Raw genomic sequence first — 18,955 nt, 5'->3', positions numbered from 1 at the left:
GCCGAAGGCTGGCCAATGCATTCCTATGCGAATGCAGACTTAGCAGTGCTGAGTCAGTTTTGCTCAACTACACATCTGATGCACACTCGGCACTGCTACATCAGATGTAGCAATCTGATGTAGCAGAGCCGAGGGTGCACTAGAACCCCTGTGCAAACTCAGTTCACGCTAATAGAATGCATTGGCCAGCGCTGATTGGCCAATGCATTCTATTAGCCCGATGAAGTAGAGCTGAATGTGTGTGCTAAGCACACACATTCAGCACTGCTTCATCACGCCAATACAATGCATTAGCCAGTGCTGATTGGCCAGAGTACGGAATTCGGCCAATCAGCGCTGGCTCTGCTGGAGGAGGCGGAGTCTAAGGTCGGACCTGAATGGAGACTGGTGTGGAGCGATCTTAGACTCCGCCTCCTCCAGCAGAGCCAGCGCTGATTGGCCGAATTCCGTACTCTGGCCAATCAGCGCTGGCCAATGCATTCTATTAGCCCGATGAAGTAGAGCTGAATGTGTGTGCTAAGCACACACATTCAGCACTGCTTCATCACGCCAATACAATGCATTAGCCAGTGCTGATTGGCCAGAGTACGGAATTCGGCCAATCAGCGCTGGCTCTGCTGGAGGAGGCAGAGTCTAAGATCGCTCCACACCAGTCTCCATTCAGGTCCGACCTTAGACTCCGCCTCCTCCGGCAGAGCCAGCGCTGATTGGCCGAAGGCTGGCCAATGCATTCCTATGCGAATGCAGACTTAGCAGTGCTGAGTCAGTTTTGCTCAACTACACATCTGATGCACACTCGGCACTGCTACATCAGATGTAGCAATCTGATGTAGCAGAGCCGAGGGTGCACTAGAACCCCTGTGCAAACTCAGTTCACGCTAATAGAATGCATTGGCCAGCGCTGATTGGCCAATGCATTCTATTAGCCCGATGAAGTAGAGCTGAATGTGTGTGCTAAGCACACACATTCAGCACTGCTTCATCACGCCAATACAATGCATTAGCCAGTGCTGATTGGCCAGAGTACGGAATTCGGCCAATCAGCGCTGGCTCTGCTGGAGGAGGCGGAGTCTAAGATCGCTCCACACCAGTCTCCATTCAGGTCCGACCTTAGACTCCGCCTCCTCCGGCAGAGCCAGCGCTGATTGGCCGAAGGCTGGCCAATGCATTCCTATGCGAATGCAGACTTAGCAGTGCTGAGTCAGTTTTGCTCAACTACACATCTGATGCACACTCGGCACTGCTACATCAGATGTAGCAATCTGATGTAGCAGAGCCGAGGGTGCACTAGAACCCCTGTGCAAACTCAGTTCACGCTAATAGAATGCATTGGCCAGCGCTGATTGGCCAATGCATTCTATTAGCCCGATGAAGTAGAGCTGAATGTGTGTGCTAAGCACACACATTCAGCACTGCTTCATCACGCCAATACAATGCATTAGCCAGTGCTGATTGGCCAGAGTACGGAATTCGGCCAATCAGCGCTGGCTCTGCTGGAGGAGGCGGAGTCTAAGATCGCTCCACACCAGTCTCCATTCAGGTCCGACCTTAGACTCCGCCTCCTCCGGCAGAGCCAGCGCTGATTGGCCGAAGGCTGGCCAATGCATTCCTATGCGAATGCAGACTTAGCAGTGCTGAGTCAGTTTTGCTCAACTACACATCTGATGCACACTCGGCACTGCTACATCAGATGTAGCAATCTGATGTAGCAGAGCTGAGGGTGCACTAGAACCCCTGTGCAAACTCAGTTCACGCTAATAGAATGCATTGGCCAGCGCTGATTGGCCAATGCATTCTATTAGCCCGATGAAGTAGAGCTGAATGTGTGTGCTAAGCACACACATTCAGCACTGCTTCATCACGCCAATACAATGCATTAGCCAGTGCTGATTGGCCAGAGTACGGAATTCGGCCAATCAGCGCTGGCTCTGCTGGAGGAGGCGGAGTCTAAGGTCGGACCTGAATGGAGACTGGTGTGGAGCGATCTTAGACTCCGCCTCCTCCAGCAGAGCCAGCGCTGATTGGCCGAATTCCGTACTCTGGCCAATCAGCGCTGGCCAATGCATTCTATTAGCTTGATGAAGCAGAGTGTGCACAAGGGTTCAAGCGCACCCTCGGCTCTGATGTAGCAGAGCTGAGGCTGCACAAGGGTTCAAGCGCACCCTCGGCTCTGATGTAGGAGAGCCGAGGGTGCACTTGAACCCTTGTGCACCCTCAGCTCTGCTACATCAGAGCCGAGGGTGCGCTTGAACCCTTGTGCACACTCTGCTTCATCAAGCTAATAGAATGCATTGGCCAGCGCTGATTGGCCAATGTATTCTATTAGCCTGATGAAGTAGAGCTGAATGTGTGTGCTAAGCACACACATTCAGCTCTACTTCATCGGGCTAATAGAATGCATTGGCCAGCGCTGATTGGCCAGAGTACGGAACTCGACCAATCAGCGCTGGCTCTGCTGGAGGAGGCGGAGTCTAAGATCGCTCCACACCAGTCTCCATTCAGGTCCGACCTTAGACTCCGCCTCCTCCAGCAGAGCCAGCGCTGATTGGCCGAATTCCGTACTCTGGCCAATCAGCACTGGCTAATGCATTGTATTGGCGTGATGAAGCAGTGCTGAATGTGTGTGCTTAGCACACACATTCAGCTCTACTTCATCGGGCTAATAGAATGCATTGGCCAATCAGCGCTGGCCAATGCATTCTATTAGCGTGAACTGAGTTTGCACAGGGGTTCTAGTGCACCCTCGGCTCTGCTACATCAGATTGCTACATCTGATGTAGCAGTGCCGAGTGTGCATCAGATGTGTAGTTGAGCAAAACTGACTCAGCACTGCTAAGTCTGCATTCGCATAGGAATGCATTGGCCAGCCTTCGGCCAATCAGCGCTGGCTCTGCCGGAGGAGGCGGAGTCTAAGGTCGGACCTGAATGGAGACTGGTGTGGAGCGATCTTAGACTCCGCCTCCTCCAGCAGAGCCAGCGCTGATTGGTCGAGTTCCGTACTCTGGCCAATCAGCGCTGGCCAATGCATTCTATTAGCCCGATGAAGTAGAGCTGAATGTGTGTGCTTAGCACACACATTCAGCTCTACTTCATCAGGCTAATAGAATACATTGGCCAATCAGCGCTGGCCAATGCATTCTATTAGCTTGATGAAGCAGAGTGTGCACAAGGGTTCAAGCGCACCCTCGGCTCTGATGTAGCAGAGCTGAGGGTGCACAAGGGTTCAAGTGCACCCTCGGCTCTCCTACATCAGAGCCGAGGGTGCGCTTGAACCCTTGTGCAGCCTCGGCTCTGAGACATCAGAGCCGAGGGTGCGCTTGAACCCTTGTGCACACTCTGCTTCATCAAGCTAATAGAATGCATTGGCCAGCACTGATTGGCCAGAGTACGGAATTCGGCCAATCAGCGCTGGCCAATGCATCCCTATGGGAAAAAGTTTATCTCACAAAAATCACAATTACACACCCGATAGAGCCCCAAAAAGTTATTTTTAATAACATTCCCCCCTAAATAAAGGTTATCCCTAGCTATCCCTGCCTGTACAGCTATCCCTGTCTCATAGTCACAAAGTTCACATTCTCATATGACCCGGATTTGAAATCCACTATTCGTCTAAAAAGGAGGTCACCTGATTTCGGCAGCCAATGACTTTTTCCAATTTTTTTCAATGCCCCCGGTGTCGTAGTTCCTGTCCCACCTCCCCTGCGCTGTTATTGGTGCAAAAAAGGCGCCAGGGAAGGTGGGAGGGGAATCGAATTTTGGCGCACTTTACCACGTGGTGTTCGATTCGATTCGAACATGGCGAACACCCTGATATCCGATCGAACATGTGTTCGATAGAACACTGTTCGCTCATCTCTAGTTAGGAGTATTCAAATCAATAAAATGATAAGGGTACCAACATTTTTGCACTGGTCAAATTTTGGTTTAATGCATATTGCACATTTTCTGTTAGTACAATAAACCTCATTTCAATCCAGAAATATTACTGTGTCCATTGGTTATTAGATATATCAAACTGAAATGGCTGTTGCAAACACCAAAATATTTAGAACTAAAAATGATTAAGATTAATAGGGGTGCCCAAACTTTTTCATAGGACTGTATTACACAGCCCAGTACTCCCATAAAAGTAAGGGTCCATTCCCACGATGTAATGCTGCACTGATTCTGATACGTAAACTCGTGTCAGAGTCATCACTGCAAATCAGAATCCCATTGACTTCAATGGGTTCCGTTTAGCGCGCGTAACACATTAAAATCAATGGGAGGCTTTTTAACCCATTGATTTCAATGTGTTACGCCCCCTAAATGGAACCCATTACAGTCAATGGAATTCTGTTTTGCATCACTGACTCTGACACGAGTTTACGTGTCAGAATCAGCGCCGCGTTACATCGTGGGAACAGACCCTAACATTCAGTGAGAGTCAAGAATTCTCTGAATACAGAAGCAAGAGAAAGAGTGAAAAAAATTTGGGATTTTCCATTAATGACACAAATACTATCAGAAATCAAAAGTTGTCAGAAAGTTTAGTTACGCTTTAATGTCAGTGGGTGGGGGTGAGGGTTTTGGCGAACACTGGTACAGATCACATGATTCGGGGGTCATGATGTCACCAGAACCCCTGGTTTCATTAGCAATACCTGGGACTAGGTAAGTAAATTTAATCTACTCCGTGGACAACCCCTTTAATATATAAGCAATAGAAAGAATTTTTTTTAAAAAAAATCTGCATTTCACAGAAATGAGTCAAATTTGTTAATAAAGTGTATTACAAATTTATTAAAAGTTAGCAGAAAATCAAAAGTTGTTTGAAAGTTTAGTTATGCTTTAATTGTTGGGAATGAGCTTGCTTTTATTTATACTGCATTAAACAGAGTCAGATTTGTCTATAAACGTCTTTAAGAGCTGCATCTTGCTTCCCAATGTGTACTGGCTTGTGTGGATAATCCAGGGAAAATAAGGGTGTAGGAGGGTTACTTCAAACATACTGTATCACAGTGACATGAAGGGTACAGCTTTTAATAGAAAACAAGGGAAAGACTAAAGAAATGTAAGATTTCACAGGATGGAGCCTAAATTACATTACAACATTTATTAATGACACAAAAGCTCCAAGAAAATCAATAGTTATTTCAATATTTACACTTTAACACTTTATATGTGATAAACTCTTTCTCTTTTCCCTTTAGAAATAGTCGAGCTACAAATGCTGTTTATAGTTTTGAGCACCAGTGAAAAGAAATTCACAATAGAGCTGCAGCTAAATGAAGACAACCAAACTAATGGGATGTGTGGACTACAGTTCCCAGAAAGAAGATAAAAATATGGTGTTTTAATAATAGCATCTTTAATTATAGCATGTTCCTCAAATTCTTTAACTGATTTTCTGGGCTAAAATTATTGATGACCTATCCTAAGGATAGGCACAGTAAATACACTAATGTGTACTCCTGACTATGCCTAATAAATAAGGAGTCTGGAAATCTATTACAATATATATACTAAATGTAATATTCAATTTGGCAGCTCAAAGATTTTGAAAGTTTGTTGGACTAAAGAAAATGCAATACAGTAGCTTTTTATAACCATACCTGACTTGGGATATGAAACAATGTAGACATCATCATCACGGACATGAAATTTATTCTCCAAATATTGCAGCCTTTCTTGTGAGTACAATAGAGAAGCAAAGTAAATCCCTTTGTGTTGAAAGTAGTCGGTGTCCATAGTGCCTCCACAAATAATAAAATATGTAGATATCAGAAAGAAAAATCATACAGTTGTCTTGTGCAGTGAAAAAAAGATGGGAACATATGAGAGTATACTAAATACAGAGTATTTTCATGCCAGCTAAACAGTGTGATGATGTTATTCTAATAAGAAGTCCTTTGTCACCTATAATTTAAAACTTTTCTTTCATGAGACCATGAAAGAAAAGTTGTATTTATAGAACCCTACTTTAAACACCATGCCCATCCCATAAATATGGCAATAAAACCTCAGACCTGCCCAGCATTGTCACAGAGTTGGGACTGCACCTTAAAGACACTATATGATACAACCAGAAAAACAAGTTGACAAGAAAAAGCATTACATGTGAGGATGAATATGCAACCCAGATGATGAAAGCATTAAAATGTTCTAACACTATTATCCTCATGTTATTATAATACTGCAACATGTAGTGTAAAGTAGTTTTGAAGAAAACATGAGCTAGAAACTTTTTTTGCTCACTGGTAGAGATGAGCGAACAGTTAAGTATTCGATATGCAGTATTCGTTTCGAATAGCCCCTCAATATTCGACTATTCAAAGGAATTTCGAACCCCATTATAGTCTATGGGGAAAAAATGCTCGTTTCAGGGGATCCCACTCTTCGACTCAGGAGAGTCTACAAGTCCACTATGACACCCCAGGAAATGATGCCAACACCCTGGAATGCAACTGGGACAGCAGGGGAAGCATGTCTGGGGGCAACTAACATGCCCAAGTCACTGTATTACGTCGGGATCCCTGTTAGCTTGCGATATGCGCGAGCTGACTTTTTCCCATAGGAATGCATTGACCAGCATTGATTGGCCGAATGCCATACAGAGTATAGCATTCGGTCAATCAACGCTGGTTCTGCCAGAGGCTCGTCTGTGAGGAGGAGGAGTCTAATATCGGACCAGAATGGAGAACCAGAATGGAGACTGCTGTGCCTCCTCCGGCAGAACCAGTGTTGATTGGCGAATGCTGTACTCTGTATAGCATTCGGCCAATCAACGCTGGTCAATGCATTCCTATGCCAAGATGTAGCAGTGCTGGCCATGCGCTCAGCTCATCTACACCGGATTTCTAGCTGAGCTGAGAGCACAGCCAGCACTTCTACACCGGAGATGTGAACCCTGATGCACACTCAGCTTTGCTGCATAAGAGATGTAGCAGACCTGAGTGTGCTCTGAACCATGCTGCACACTCAGCTCTGCTGCATCTCAGCAGAGCTGAGTGTGCAGCAGGGTTCAGTGCATCTCTGATTCAGCAGAGCTAAATGTGCAGCAGGGTTCAGCGCACACTCAGCTCTGCTACATCTCTGATGCAGCAAGGCTGAGTGTGCAGCAGGCTTCAGCGCATATCTTATGCAGCAGACCTGAGTGTGCAGCAGGATTCAGCACATCTCTGATGCAGCAGAGCTGAGTGTGCAGCAGGGTTCAGCGCATCTCTGATGCAGCAGAGCTGAGTGTGCAGCAGGGTTCAGCGCACACTCAGCTCTGCTACATCTCTGATGCAGCAGAGCTGAGTGTGCAGCAGGGTTCACCTCTCCGGTGTAATAGTGCTGGCCGTGCGCTCAGCTTGGCTGCATCTCCGGTGTAGACGAGCTGAGCGCACGGCCAGCACTGCTACATCTCGGCATAGGAATGCATTGACCAGCATTGATTGGCCGAATGTCATACAAAGTACAGCATCAATGCTGGTGTTGAGGGAGAACCCCCGCCAAAGTACGGGTCACTTACAGTGGTCAGTCACCTGCTCCAAATCAATCATGCATGTGCGCGCTGACTAGAATGAATTCTGACAAGTATATCAGGGTTAATCCCAGTCCATGCAATGAGCGTGATGCCTATTCACACAGAACTGAGGTTTATTGAGAAAAGCACAAATCTTATACAGGAATGCAAGAAAGATAAGATAACGGCAGGCTGTAAGCATATACGTCTTGTATCCGAATACACTGGCGATCAGTCATTGGCTCTTGAATTTTCAACATCTCCTCAAGTTTCGATTCCCAGGAAAATGATATTGTCTTTCTTGTAAACCACATGACGATTGTGTGCGTCAGCATCTGGGTGCGGTACTGGATACAGGTGCCATCTTAATGTGTATAAGGTATAATAAGCTTGCATAGAGAAAAATATAATTTCTTAAGCAGTATAAGAGATATATAAAAACAGGAATATATGGGTTTACCTTCACACTGGTTCTGCTGGAGGAGGCAGAGTCTAAGATCGGTCCACAGCAGTCTCCATTCAGGTCCGATCTTAGACTCCGCCTCCTCACAGACGAGCCTCCGGCAGAACCTGCATTGATTGCCCGAATGCTGTACTCTGTATGGCATTCGGTCAATCAACACTGGTCAATGCATTCCTATGGAAAAAAGTCAGATCGCGACAGGGATCCCGACCAGATAGAGCCCCAAAGAGTTGGGTGAGTGACATTCCCCCCTAATTAAAGGTAATCCCTAGCTAACCCTGCCAGTACATCTATCCCTGTCTAGTTCACAGTCTCAAATTAACCGAATGTTAAATCCACCATTCGTATAAATTGGAGGTCACCTGATTTAGCCAGCCAATTACTTTTTCTGATTTTTTTTTGATGCCTTTGTTGTCATAGTTCCTGTCCCAACTCCCCTGCACAGTTATTGGTGCAAAAAAAGTGCCAGGGAAGGTGGGAGGGGATACAAATTTTTAGTGCGTTTGCCTCGTGGTATTCGATTGGAATTGAATACCTTGAACAGCCTGATATTCGATCGAATATCTATTTGATCGAACAGCGTTCGCTCATTTCTACTCACTGGTAGTCTGTAAACTGGAAACACAGCAGAAAGGGCTAGATAAATATGCAAGTACAGTATAGTGGACTTGCTATATAAGAGAACTAGCCTCTGCCCACAACTTTGTCTGCGGGTTGGTGTTTGTGCTGAGATGGTTATATTTAGCAATTTGGTGGTGCGTATGTTCCACTGTGTGGCCCCGCATCCCCTTGTCTCCCGCTTGCCCCCGCGGGCTCTCTAACTATTGCTTGGCCCCGGATCCCCCCATCCCCTGCGGCCCTGCCCCTGTCAGGATCCAGGTGTATTGCTTTGCCCATTTTGTTGTTATCTGCCCTGTTCCAAGATGGAGAAGACTGCTTCTTTCGGCACACCCAGTTCCTGCTTGGACTTTGCTTAAAAAGCCTCACCTGCTGCTGCTTAGTGCCTCAGTATCAGCACTGGTTTCTGGACTTTGGCTGCTGAACCTATCTCTTCTGGCTTTGGGACCTTGACTACAGAACCCCTCTCCCTCCTGGCTCCTGGACTCTGGCAGTGGAACTCTCTCTCCTGGCTTTTGGACTCTGGCAGTTGAACTCTCCCTCTCTTGGCCCCTGGAATCCATGACATTGCTACAAGACCTGCATGGACTTGAATAAATTGTCTGCACTCTGTTCCTACATACCATTTGAGCATTGTCTGAACTCTGTTCTTGCATATCGTGTGAGCCTGTGTCTAAACTCTGTACCTGCACAAGATAAAGAACATTATTGACTGTATATTGTTGTGCTACTCTGCTTGCGGGCCGGTGGCTCAAGGTATCCCTAGATTAAGGAGTATCATTACAAGATACTGAGGCACTAAGCAGCAGCAGGTGAGGCTTTTTAAGCAAAGTCCAAGCAGGAACTGGGTGTGCCGAAAGAAGCAGTCTTCTCCATCTTGGAACAGGGCAGATAACAACAAAATGGGCAAAGCAATACACCTGGATCCTGACAGCCCCCTATCCCTCCCTGTACCCCTGATCCCTTGCCCTCGACCCCATTACGTGCCCACGCCCCTTCCCCCTCCCTCTTGCTGCCCCCCTCCCCCTTGCGCTCCCCCACCCCCCGTTTCCACCTGCGCCCGCGCCCACGCCCCCCTCCCCTGCGCGGCCCCTGCAACCCACTGGCCCTGGCCCCCAGCTCTCTGGTACATAGCATGCCGGAACTGCTACGTTGTAGATTACGCCCCTTATCAGATAGGGGCCTCAATTTACTCAACAAAAAAGAACTTAGATTCCTGCAGATCATGGCGCCCCCCCTTCCTTTCTTCTATCACCTCCCCAAAATTCACAAATCACTTACTTGTCCCCCTGGTCGACCCATAATTTCAAGCATAGGATCACTCACCAGCAACTTGTCACATTTCATAGATCTCCATCTCCAACCGCTAGTTCTAAGTTTGCCATCTTACCTCAAAGATTCTACTCAGCTTATCAAAGAACTTCACCATCTTAATAAGCAATTTACTACTCACACGCAATAGACTCTCCTCAGCTTATCAAAGAACTTCACCATCTTAATAAGCAATTTACTACTCACACTCAATAGACTCTCCTCACTGCAGATGTGTCTGCGCTTTACACTAATATACCTCATGACAAGGGACTATCCACCATCTATCATTACTTATCTTTAACCCCTTCCCGCCGATGGCACTTTTTGACTTCCTGACCAAGCTCGATTTTTCAAAACTGACATTTGTCACTTTATGTGGCAATAACTTTGGAATGTTTTAACTTACCAAAGTGATTTTGAGATTGTTTTTTTGTAACACATTATACTTCATGTTAGTAGTAAATTTTGTTTGATATGTTTTGTGTTTAAAAAAAATAGGAAATGTTTTGTGTTTTAAAAAAATAGGAAATTTGGTGGAAATTTTGAAAAATATGCATTTTATAAAGTTTGAAATGATGTGCATTGCATACAGATAGTCAGACCGCCAAAATTATATCATAAATCTCATGTGCCAGATCTCTGCTTTATGTCGGCATCACACTTTATTCACCCTTTCATTTTTTATGGACATTAGAAGGTTTACAAGTGAAACAACAATATTAAAAATTTTCAAGAAATTTCCAAAACCCATTTTTTAAGGGACTAATCCAGTTATGAAGTGGTTTTGAAAGACCCTTGTATTAAAACCCCCCATAAATCACCCCATTTTCAAAACGGCACCCCTTAAATAAGCCAAAACAACATATACCTAGCAGTGGCGTAACTAGGAATGGCTGGGCCCCGTGGCGAACTTTTGACATGCCCCCCCCCCCCCCCCCCCCCCCGCAACCAACAAGACCTCAACTGAATCCCTCCTCCGCATTCCTGCGCGCTGTCCCTTAGTGGTCCCTGCACAAAGTATTATGTCCATTAGTGGCCCCTGTACACAGTATTATGTCCATTAGTGGCCCCTGCACATAGTATTATGTCCATTAGTGGCCCTTGCACACAGTATTATGTCCATTAGTGGCCCCTGCACATAGTATTATGTCCCTTAGTGGTCCCTGCACACAGTATTATGTCCCTTAGTGGTCCCATGACCCTGCACTGCCGGGACGCAGGCCAGGGTCATGGGACATCCGACAACTAGGCCTGAAAGCCTGCCCGGATCGTGGAGAGGTAAGTAACAGTGTTTTTTATGTTTCTTACCTCTCCCGGGCCTCTGAGGATTATATTCGGAGGTCTGCAAAGACCCCGAGTATAATGATAGTGTTTGTGGGGCCTGCGGTGTCACTTACCGATCCCAGCCCAGCCACGGTCGGTATTAAAAAACAAACAAACACAGCAGTAGCAGCTGTCACCGGGCCCCTAATGTCGTGGGCTCTGTGGCAGCTGCCTCTGCTGCTATGGCGGTAGTTACGCCATGCTGAACTACTGGCTCGATGCTGACTGGCACTGGAGCTGTGTAAAGGAGCAGTGGATCACAGGACGCCAGAGAGGGGCGCCCAGACCCTAACCTCACTCGCGGTGCGGAGAGGATGGTGACGGGGTTGGGACGTGGGTTGACTTGGGGATTACGGTGATTGTCGGTGAGCACAAGCCTGTCAGCAGCTGGGCTGCACGTCCCAGTGCCGGGAGGACATGGTGAGGCTGGACGTCACCCTCTGATACTGCGGCTGCAGTGACACACACACACCGTCTGTCATGGTGGCACACCGCTCATGCCAAGCCGAGCTCCACCATTCTCTCCGCACCGCGAGTGAGGGCAGGCTCTGGCGTCCTGTGATCCGCTGCTCCTTTACACAGCTCCAGTGCCAGCTGGCATCGGGCCAGCAGTTCAGCATATCCCGATGCTGATGCTGAACTGTGATGCTGGCCCAATAACTGAAAAGTACCTTTATTTATTTTATTTTTTTTAAACTTTTTTCTTTTTCACTATTTTATTATATTATTTTATTTTATACTCATCGCACAGGAGCTGGCCTGCAACTTTAAAGGTATGGGGCCGTTGGGGACCGGGACCGAGGGCTAACTTGAAACTTTTTTTTTTTTTTTTGGGGGGGGGGGGGGTTGAGGTAGGGGAGAGGACATCTCCTGAGGCCAGGGCATTTCCGCTGTTAACTCTTACAGCGGAGATGCCAAAGCTTGCTATGACATACCCAGCATCCAGACCCTCCGACGTGGCATAAAGACACCGGGGCAGGTCATGCTCGTCATGCTCCTGGCAGAGTACTGGAAAGCGAACACCCCACAAAGACGGTCTTACAGGCTGTACAGCCTGTAAGACCGTCTTTGCGGGGTGTTCGCTTTCCAGTGGTGAATAGGTCATTAGCCTTTGCGGGGTGTTCGCTTTCCAGTACTCTGCCAGGAGCGTGACGAGCATCACCTGCTCCGGTGTCTGTATGCTGCGTCGGAGGGTCCGGATGCCGGGTATGTAATAGCGAGCTTTGGCATCTCCGCTGTAAGAGTTAACAGCGGAGATGCCCTGGCCTCAGGAGATGTCCTCTCTCCCCCCCCCCCCCCCCCCAAAAAAAAAAAAAAAGTTTCAAGTTAGCCTCGGCCCCCCGGGGCCGGTCCCGAGCTTGCAGAAGTTAAAAAAAAAAAATTCAAATTGACACGTCGGGGGCCCGGGCCGCCTGACGTGTCGGGCCCTGTGGCAGCTGCCTCTGCTGCCTCAGCGGCAGTTACGCCACTGATACCTAGTATTTTAACCCTATAAGTGCTTAACAGGAATTAATACAAAATGGAGGTGAAATTTTCAAATTTGATTTTATTTTACTAATATTTTCATTTAGCCCTAGAATTTGCACATTCACAAGGGGTTAAAGGAGAAAACGCATCCCACAATTTGTTATGCAAGTTCTCCGGACTACCACAGTACCCCACTTGTGGGTGTAAACTAATATATGGATGCACAGCGAGACGCAGAAGGGAAGGAGCGCCAAGGAGCTTTTAGAGGGCAGATCTGGCTGTTTCAGGAACCATGTCGCATTTACAAAGCCCTTGAGGTGTCAAAACAGTGGAAACCTCTAGAAAGTGACCCCATTTTGAAAACCCCTCAAAGAATTTATCAAGTGATGTAGTGAGCATTAGTAACCCCGAAGTGAATATGTAAGCTGTGCAGAGTAAATTGGGTACACCAAATCCCATTCTATTTTCCCACTAGCTCCTATGACAAGGACGGGGAAGAGGGGCATTCTGGGGGATCAGCGCTGGTGTATTATCTCTCATAAGCTCTAAATATGGGGTGTCCCCTGAAAACGCTCGCACAGATTATACATTTCCTTCAAGTCGCAGCCACTTATGTCCTAATGATTTGGCGACTTTTGGGGGTTTTGTCTTCACATTGTACAAGCTAGATTTTTATTTTTATTTTCTGGCAATGTGGCCATATGAGGGCTTGGTGTTTGCAGTATTAGATGTACTTTTCAATGCCACCATTTTGGGGTGCCTGTAACTTATTGACTGCATTTTATTAATTCTTTCTGGGTGCGATGTAAAAGGAAACATCAATTCTGGCATTGCTTTTTAGCATTTATTTTTTTTCCTGTGCAGAGTACAGCATAAGTAACATAAGTTACCTTTATTCTGCCCGTCGGTACGGTTACGGCGATACCTCATTTATATGATTTTTTAATGCGTTGCTATTTGTGCAGAATGAAATTCAATTTAGGGAAAAAAATCAATTATTTTGCATCGCCATCTTCTGAAAGGCATAAAATTTTTATTTTTCGCTAGACAGAGCTGGTTGAGGTCTTATTTTTTGCGGGATGACCTCTGCTTTTTATTGGTACCATTTTCGTTTTCATCTGACCATTTGATTACTTTTTATTGAACATTTTGTAAGGGAAAGGTGTTGAATAATCATTATTTTGTGCGGTTTTCTACGTTTTTGATGTTCGCCATTCGTAATGTTTTAATTTTATTGTTCAGGTTATTACGGACGCGGTGATACCAAATATGTAATGTTTTTTTCTATTTTTCTTTATTTTACATAATAAAACATTTTATATGGGGAAAAGGGGATTTGGGGGGCTTTATTTATTTCTAATTTATTTTAAACTTATTTAAACTTTTTTATTTTTACTTTTTTATCACTTTTTGTTTCTGTCCCCATGGGGGATTGAAGTAGTGATCTGCTGATCACTGCATGTATCTGCAATACACATGTTACACGTGATGCACGGGATGACTGCTTCCATTTCTGGCAGGATCAACCAGGTAAGTGGAGGGGACGGCATGGGGCAGATCTGGGGTCACTGATCAGACCCTGGGCTGCCCACTACCAACACCGGTACCCCCCGAAACCGGCGCGGGGGGTGCCGATTGGCACCATTATGTCATGTTTTACCGCCGGCATCTCAGGGGTTAACCGGGTCCGATCGTGGGTGTTATAGGGCATTGTCAGCCGTATGTTACGGCTGACACCCGCAGGGCATGATGCGCACAGGTTCTGTGTGCGCACCATACAGCCTCCGTAGTAGTACGGCGGTTTGCGGGAAGTCCTTCCCGGCAGCGCCGTACTATTACAGCGGATGTCGGGAGGGGGTTGAACCGCAATATGCCCACTGACCAAAAAAACTTCCTGCTATCAAGTATCAACTTCATCCTCAATCACAATATTTTCTCTTTCCAGAATAAAATACAGTATATAAACAAACGAGGTTGCGCCCTCATATGCCAACCTTTACATGGGACTATTTGAGGCTACACATATTTACCAATCAGCTTTTTTTCGCACCCACATTGTCCTATATAAACGCTACATAGATGATCTGTTCTTTATCTGGAAAGGTGATGAAGCCTCAGCCCTCGAATTCCTCACTTCACTCAACAATAACAATTTCTGCCTCTCATTCACACACCATCTGTCCCGTCTACTATAGAATTTTTGGACCTACTCGTCTCAATTACCCCCACAGGTCAGCTGTCCACGTCCACCTATTTCAAAAAGATGAATGTGAACTCATTAGCATACCGGTACAAACCGGTATTTTGAACGAACGGCGCGGCGGAGAGCGCTTCTAAAGGTAGGAGACGAATAGCCTTTCTAAAGGCTATTCCGACGTGTTAACTAGAAAAAAATGTGTTTTAGTGGTAGAATCCCTTTAATTTGAATGGGTTTTTTAAAGCAAGCGGTCAGTGTCCATATGCCGTCTCTCTGCAGGGAAACTGTTTTTTTTTTTTGCTACGGACACAAAGTCGGACATATAGGACTTTGTGTCTGTCCACAAAAAATGGTTTTCAGGCGGAGAGACTGCATACGGACACCGGCAGTTTCCTTTGCAAAACCAACACCTATCCAGTTTCTCTGGAGATTAAAACTGAAACCCCTTGGCAGACAGCAGATGCTTGTGTGAACACTCCCTTACACAAAGTCAATGTTATCTAGGTAGGGTTTACACTACCGTTGGTGTCGCTCAGAAGGTGTCCGTTTAAAAATTTTTTTAAAAAATGGACACCTATCATAACGGACAGTAACTGATGGCTATCAGTTACTGTCCGTCACCCATAGACCTCAATGTTAAAAAAATAACAGACACTTGCTGTCCATTTTTTCAAACGGACAGAAAAGTCCTGCAGATAGGATTTTTTTTTGTCCGCTTGAAAAAATGGACATAGTTGTAAACGGACAGTAAAAAAATCTTACTGCAATGAATGAAAATTACAAACGGACCAGCTAGCGTCCATTTATAAAATCTTGTATGGACAATAGCTACGGACACTGCTGAGTAGATACCAGGGGTAGCGTGAACGCTCCCTTAAATAAAAATAAAAAAAAAAGTCAATTTCTGTGCTTTTTTTTTTTTTGTGGGACCAAAAATTGTGGTTTGTTCTAATCGATTTTGATTACATTGACTCTATATAAACAAGTGGTCATCAGTTTCCTTCTGGTTTTCTTGTATCTGCAAAACAGATCATTTAAATTATATGATCAAAACATGATGTGAATGAGGTTAATACCCTAGCAGATTACACTGTATAGCTTCCAGTCATGCCCTCACCTACACTATGGCTGAACCTGCTCCTGTGGTTGTATGTGCTGATGACAGGCGACCCCTAGCAATGTTTCTCTATCCTCTCAGACGGTCTGTTTGAGTGTCTTGTGCTGGCCTCACCCCTCCTTGCTACTCTTTTACTACTGGCTACCTTGACCCCAGACGGTAGCGGCTCATTGCTAAAGCATCTCTGACAGCAGAATTGACGTTCTCTCCGAGCCTCCTACTTGGACTGGGAGGCGGGGAATATCTATGACAAGGCCGCCGGCCCCTTGACGAGGTGGTTCTCCTCAGACAGCGTCACTTCCCACAGCCCGCTGAATCACTTCCTCAGATGTGAACTCTAGGGAAGTCTCAGCAGCACCATCCTCCTCTTCTCCCATGGCGGTGGAATACACTTCTGAGCATCTCCTGAGCTGTTGCTCACCCACTTCAAGGTCGGGTCAGCATTTTCCATAAAAGGTTCTCTATTATGCAGGTTCCTCTTCAGCTGACAGGAGTGCAAAGGGTTATTAAAGCTGCTCAGTCTTCCCGTTTGTTTCTTATGGACCAATCACAAAGTGTCTGGACGCTGCTGAGAAACTGAAGAAATCCCTGGAAGCTCCTCATGTTTGTTGCACAGGTAACCCATTGTTAAGTCAGAGATGTAAAAACCATTAGTAACAGGAAAATACTAACTTAACTGCATACTTTGCCATATTCCAATGACCCCCATACATTGTACATTTTAGCAGCCTAGTGTTATTACTTTAAGAGGCTGTTCACATCACATATTGATTATCAATCTAACTGATCAGTCTTCTAGATCCAAAAGACAGTCTAGTACCAGATGGCCATCCATTTATATAGTCGCTATTGAATCAGATTAAGTAGGACAGAAAATTAAAACATTCTACACTTGTGTCCAACAAAAAACATACTGCAACTGATCTGTTTTGTTTAATATTTATTCTCTGTAAACAGATGATCAACAGTTTCCATCTGTGTTCAGCTTCTGTTTTGTATCTGTAAAGGCTCGTTCACATCTGCGCCCGTACTCCGTTCTGCAGGTTTCCGTTTCCTGCACAAAACAGGGCAAGAGACGGAAACCTGCCGATATGTTTCAAGCCCGTTCATTTGAATGGGCTTGAAAAGTCAACGTCCGTATGCGCCAGTGAGTGTTTTATGCACTCCGCGGCGAAACATTATTTTTTTTAAACCGGACACAGAGTCGGACATGCAGTACTCTGTTTCCGGTTTAAAAAAAAAAAAAAAAAACGGTTTCGCCGCGGAGCGCATAAAAAAAAAAAAATCACCAGCGCTCACGGCCGGACTCGGCATGACAGGTTTCCGTCTTCTGCATGCAGAAGACGGAAACCTGAGAACGCAGACCATATGCTGGTGTGAACCCAGCGTAAAACTGATCAGTTTAAGCTATTTTCACACTACTGTTGTCTTAGGACGACCGCAACGGTCATTAACTGTAGCAGGGTTTTTCTTCATTCAGTAAAGTAAAAAACGTGACGGAAGAAAGTTTAAGTGAGTTACAGTTTACACCCTGTTCTACCACCTTTGATTGGAGCTCAGTTTTTTTTTAACCCCTTAGATGCCGTGGTCAAACATGACTGCGGCATCTATGGGGTTTCCGCTAGTTTAATACTCGCCACAGCGAGATTAAGTGGTGACGATATGTATTTTCGGAAGCCTGGGGGGGTTTGGGGAAGGGGGGGTTGGGGGGGCCGGACTACACCAGCGTATTTCCGCATGTACAGAGATTTAGCAGAGCCAAGTAGGTTGTGGCCACAAACAACATGGGGACGAAGTCGTGGGCAAATGCTAGTATTATAAATGTGAAAGTTTGGATGTTTGTGTATTTGGATTTTTGTTCCTCAATCACTCAAACACAGCTGAACGGATTTGAATGAAATTCGGCACCTAGATAGTTTGTAACCTCGAATAACACATAGGCTATTTTTTATCCCAGTAAGTAACATGGCTTCATGACTGTTATGAATACTATATTAGGGTGCATGCACACTACGTAACGCCGGGCGTGTATGAGAGCCGTACACGCCGGCGTTACAGCAGGGCTGCCGAACACTTCCCATTCACTTCAATGGGAGCGCTCGTAAACGCCGCTGTTACGAGCGCTCCCATTGAAGTGAATGGGAAGTGTTCGGCAGTCTGCCGTAATGCCGGCGTGTACGGCTCTCATACACGCCCGGCGTTACGTAGTCTGAATGCACCCTTATACTGCTTTTGCAGCAGCCTTATCTCAGGTCCCAGCTCTGTTATCTCTCTGTGTAAACACATTTAACCCTCAGTGGATTGTCTACATACATTTGCATATTATATGATCTGCTCCAGGCAGTACAGACAAACTGACGTGGGAAAACCACTTTCATCCAAATTGGCAGTTTGTCAATTTTAAACATAACTGGAAAAAGAAAATCTAATTTGTCGCAAACAACAAGAGCTATGAAGGTAGCCAGAAGTCAACAGAGTTCTCAAGCGGAGCTGAGGGGGATCATCAACGCCAACAACACATGCATTATATGGCATCATGGTGGGCTGCTGAGATGCCAGAACAATTACAGGCACGATGCGAAGAACTACTTCATTGCCAGGCCAACTTGAGAGCTGCCGAAACGTCGGAGCAGGCGGATCATCAACGCCAACAACACTCTCATTATAGGGCTTCTCAGCAAGGTGCTGAGATACTAGAACAATCCCGGGCACACCACGAGGAACACGTTCAGCAACAGGCCAGCTTGACAGCTGTTGAAATGTTGGAGCAGCTGGATCATCAATGCCAACAACACGCTCATTACTCGTTCCAAATTATTATACAAATAATATTTTCTCATATTTTCAAAAATTACATATATGAATTGCAGTCATTGTGATTTTCCAGTCATCAACTATTAGAGTACAATTGAAAGGTTTTTGAACAAACTGCCTATGATAACATCCACAAGAAAGACAATTGTG

The 18,955-nt window shown here is 45.8% G+C and overlaps 1 protein-coding gene across 1 annotated transcript in view; it reads right to left on the bottom strand.

Moving 5' to 3' along the window:
• The window catches only part of LOC142208359 (sulfotransferase 2B1-like), a 62,527-nt gene extending 56,779 nt beyond the window's left edge, over positions 1-5,748 (bottom strand). The window contains exon 1 of the mRNA XM_075276810.1: positions 5,598-5,748. Coding sequence (XP_075132911.1) covers positions 5,598-5,733 — 136 coding nt within the window. The 5' untranslated portion in view covers positions 5,734-5,748. The remainder of the gene's footprint in view (positions 1-5,597) is intronic.
• Between the last annotated feature and the right edge of the window lie 13,207 nt (positions 5,749-18,955).

This window comes from Leptodactylus fuscus, chromosome 6 (genome assembly GCF_031893055.1).
Source record: "Leptodactylus fuscus isolate aLepFus1 chromosome 6, aLepFus1.hap2, whole genome shotgun sequence".
Taxonomy (NCBI): domain Eukaryota; kingdom Metazoa; phylum Chordata; class Amphibia; order Anura; family Leptodactylidae; genus Leptodactylus; species Leptodactylus fuscus.
This window is presented reverse-complemented; position numbering and strand designations above follow the sequence as displayed.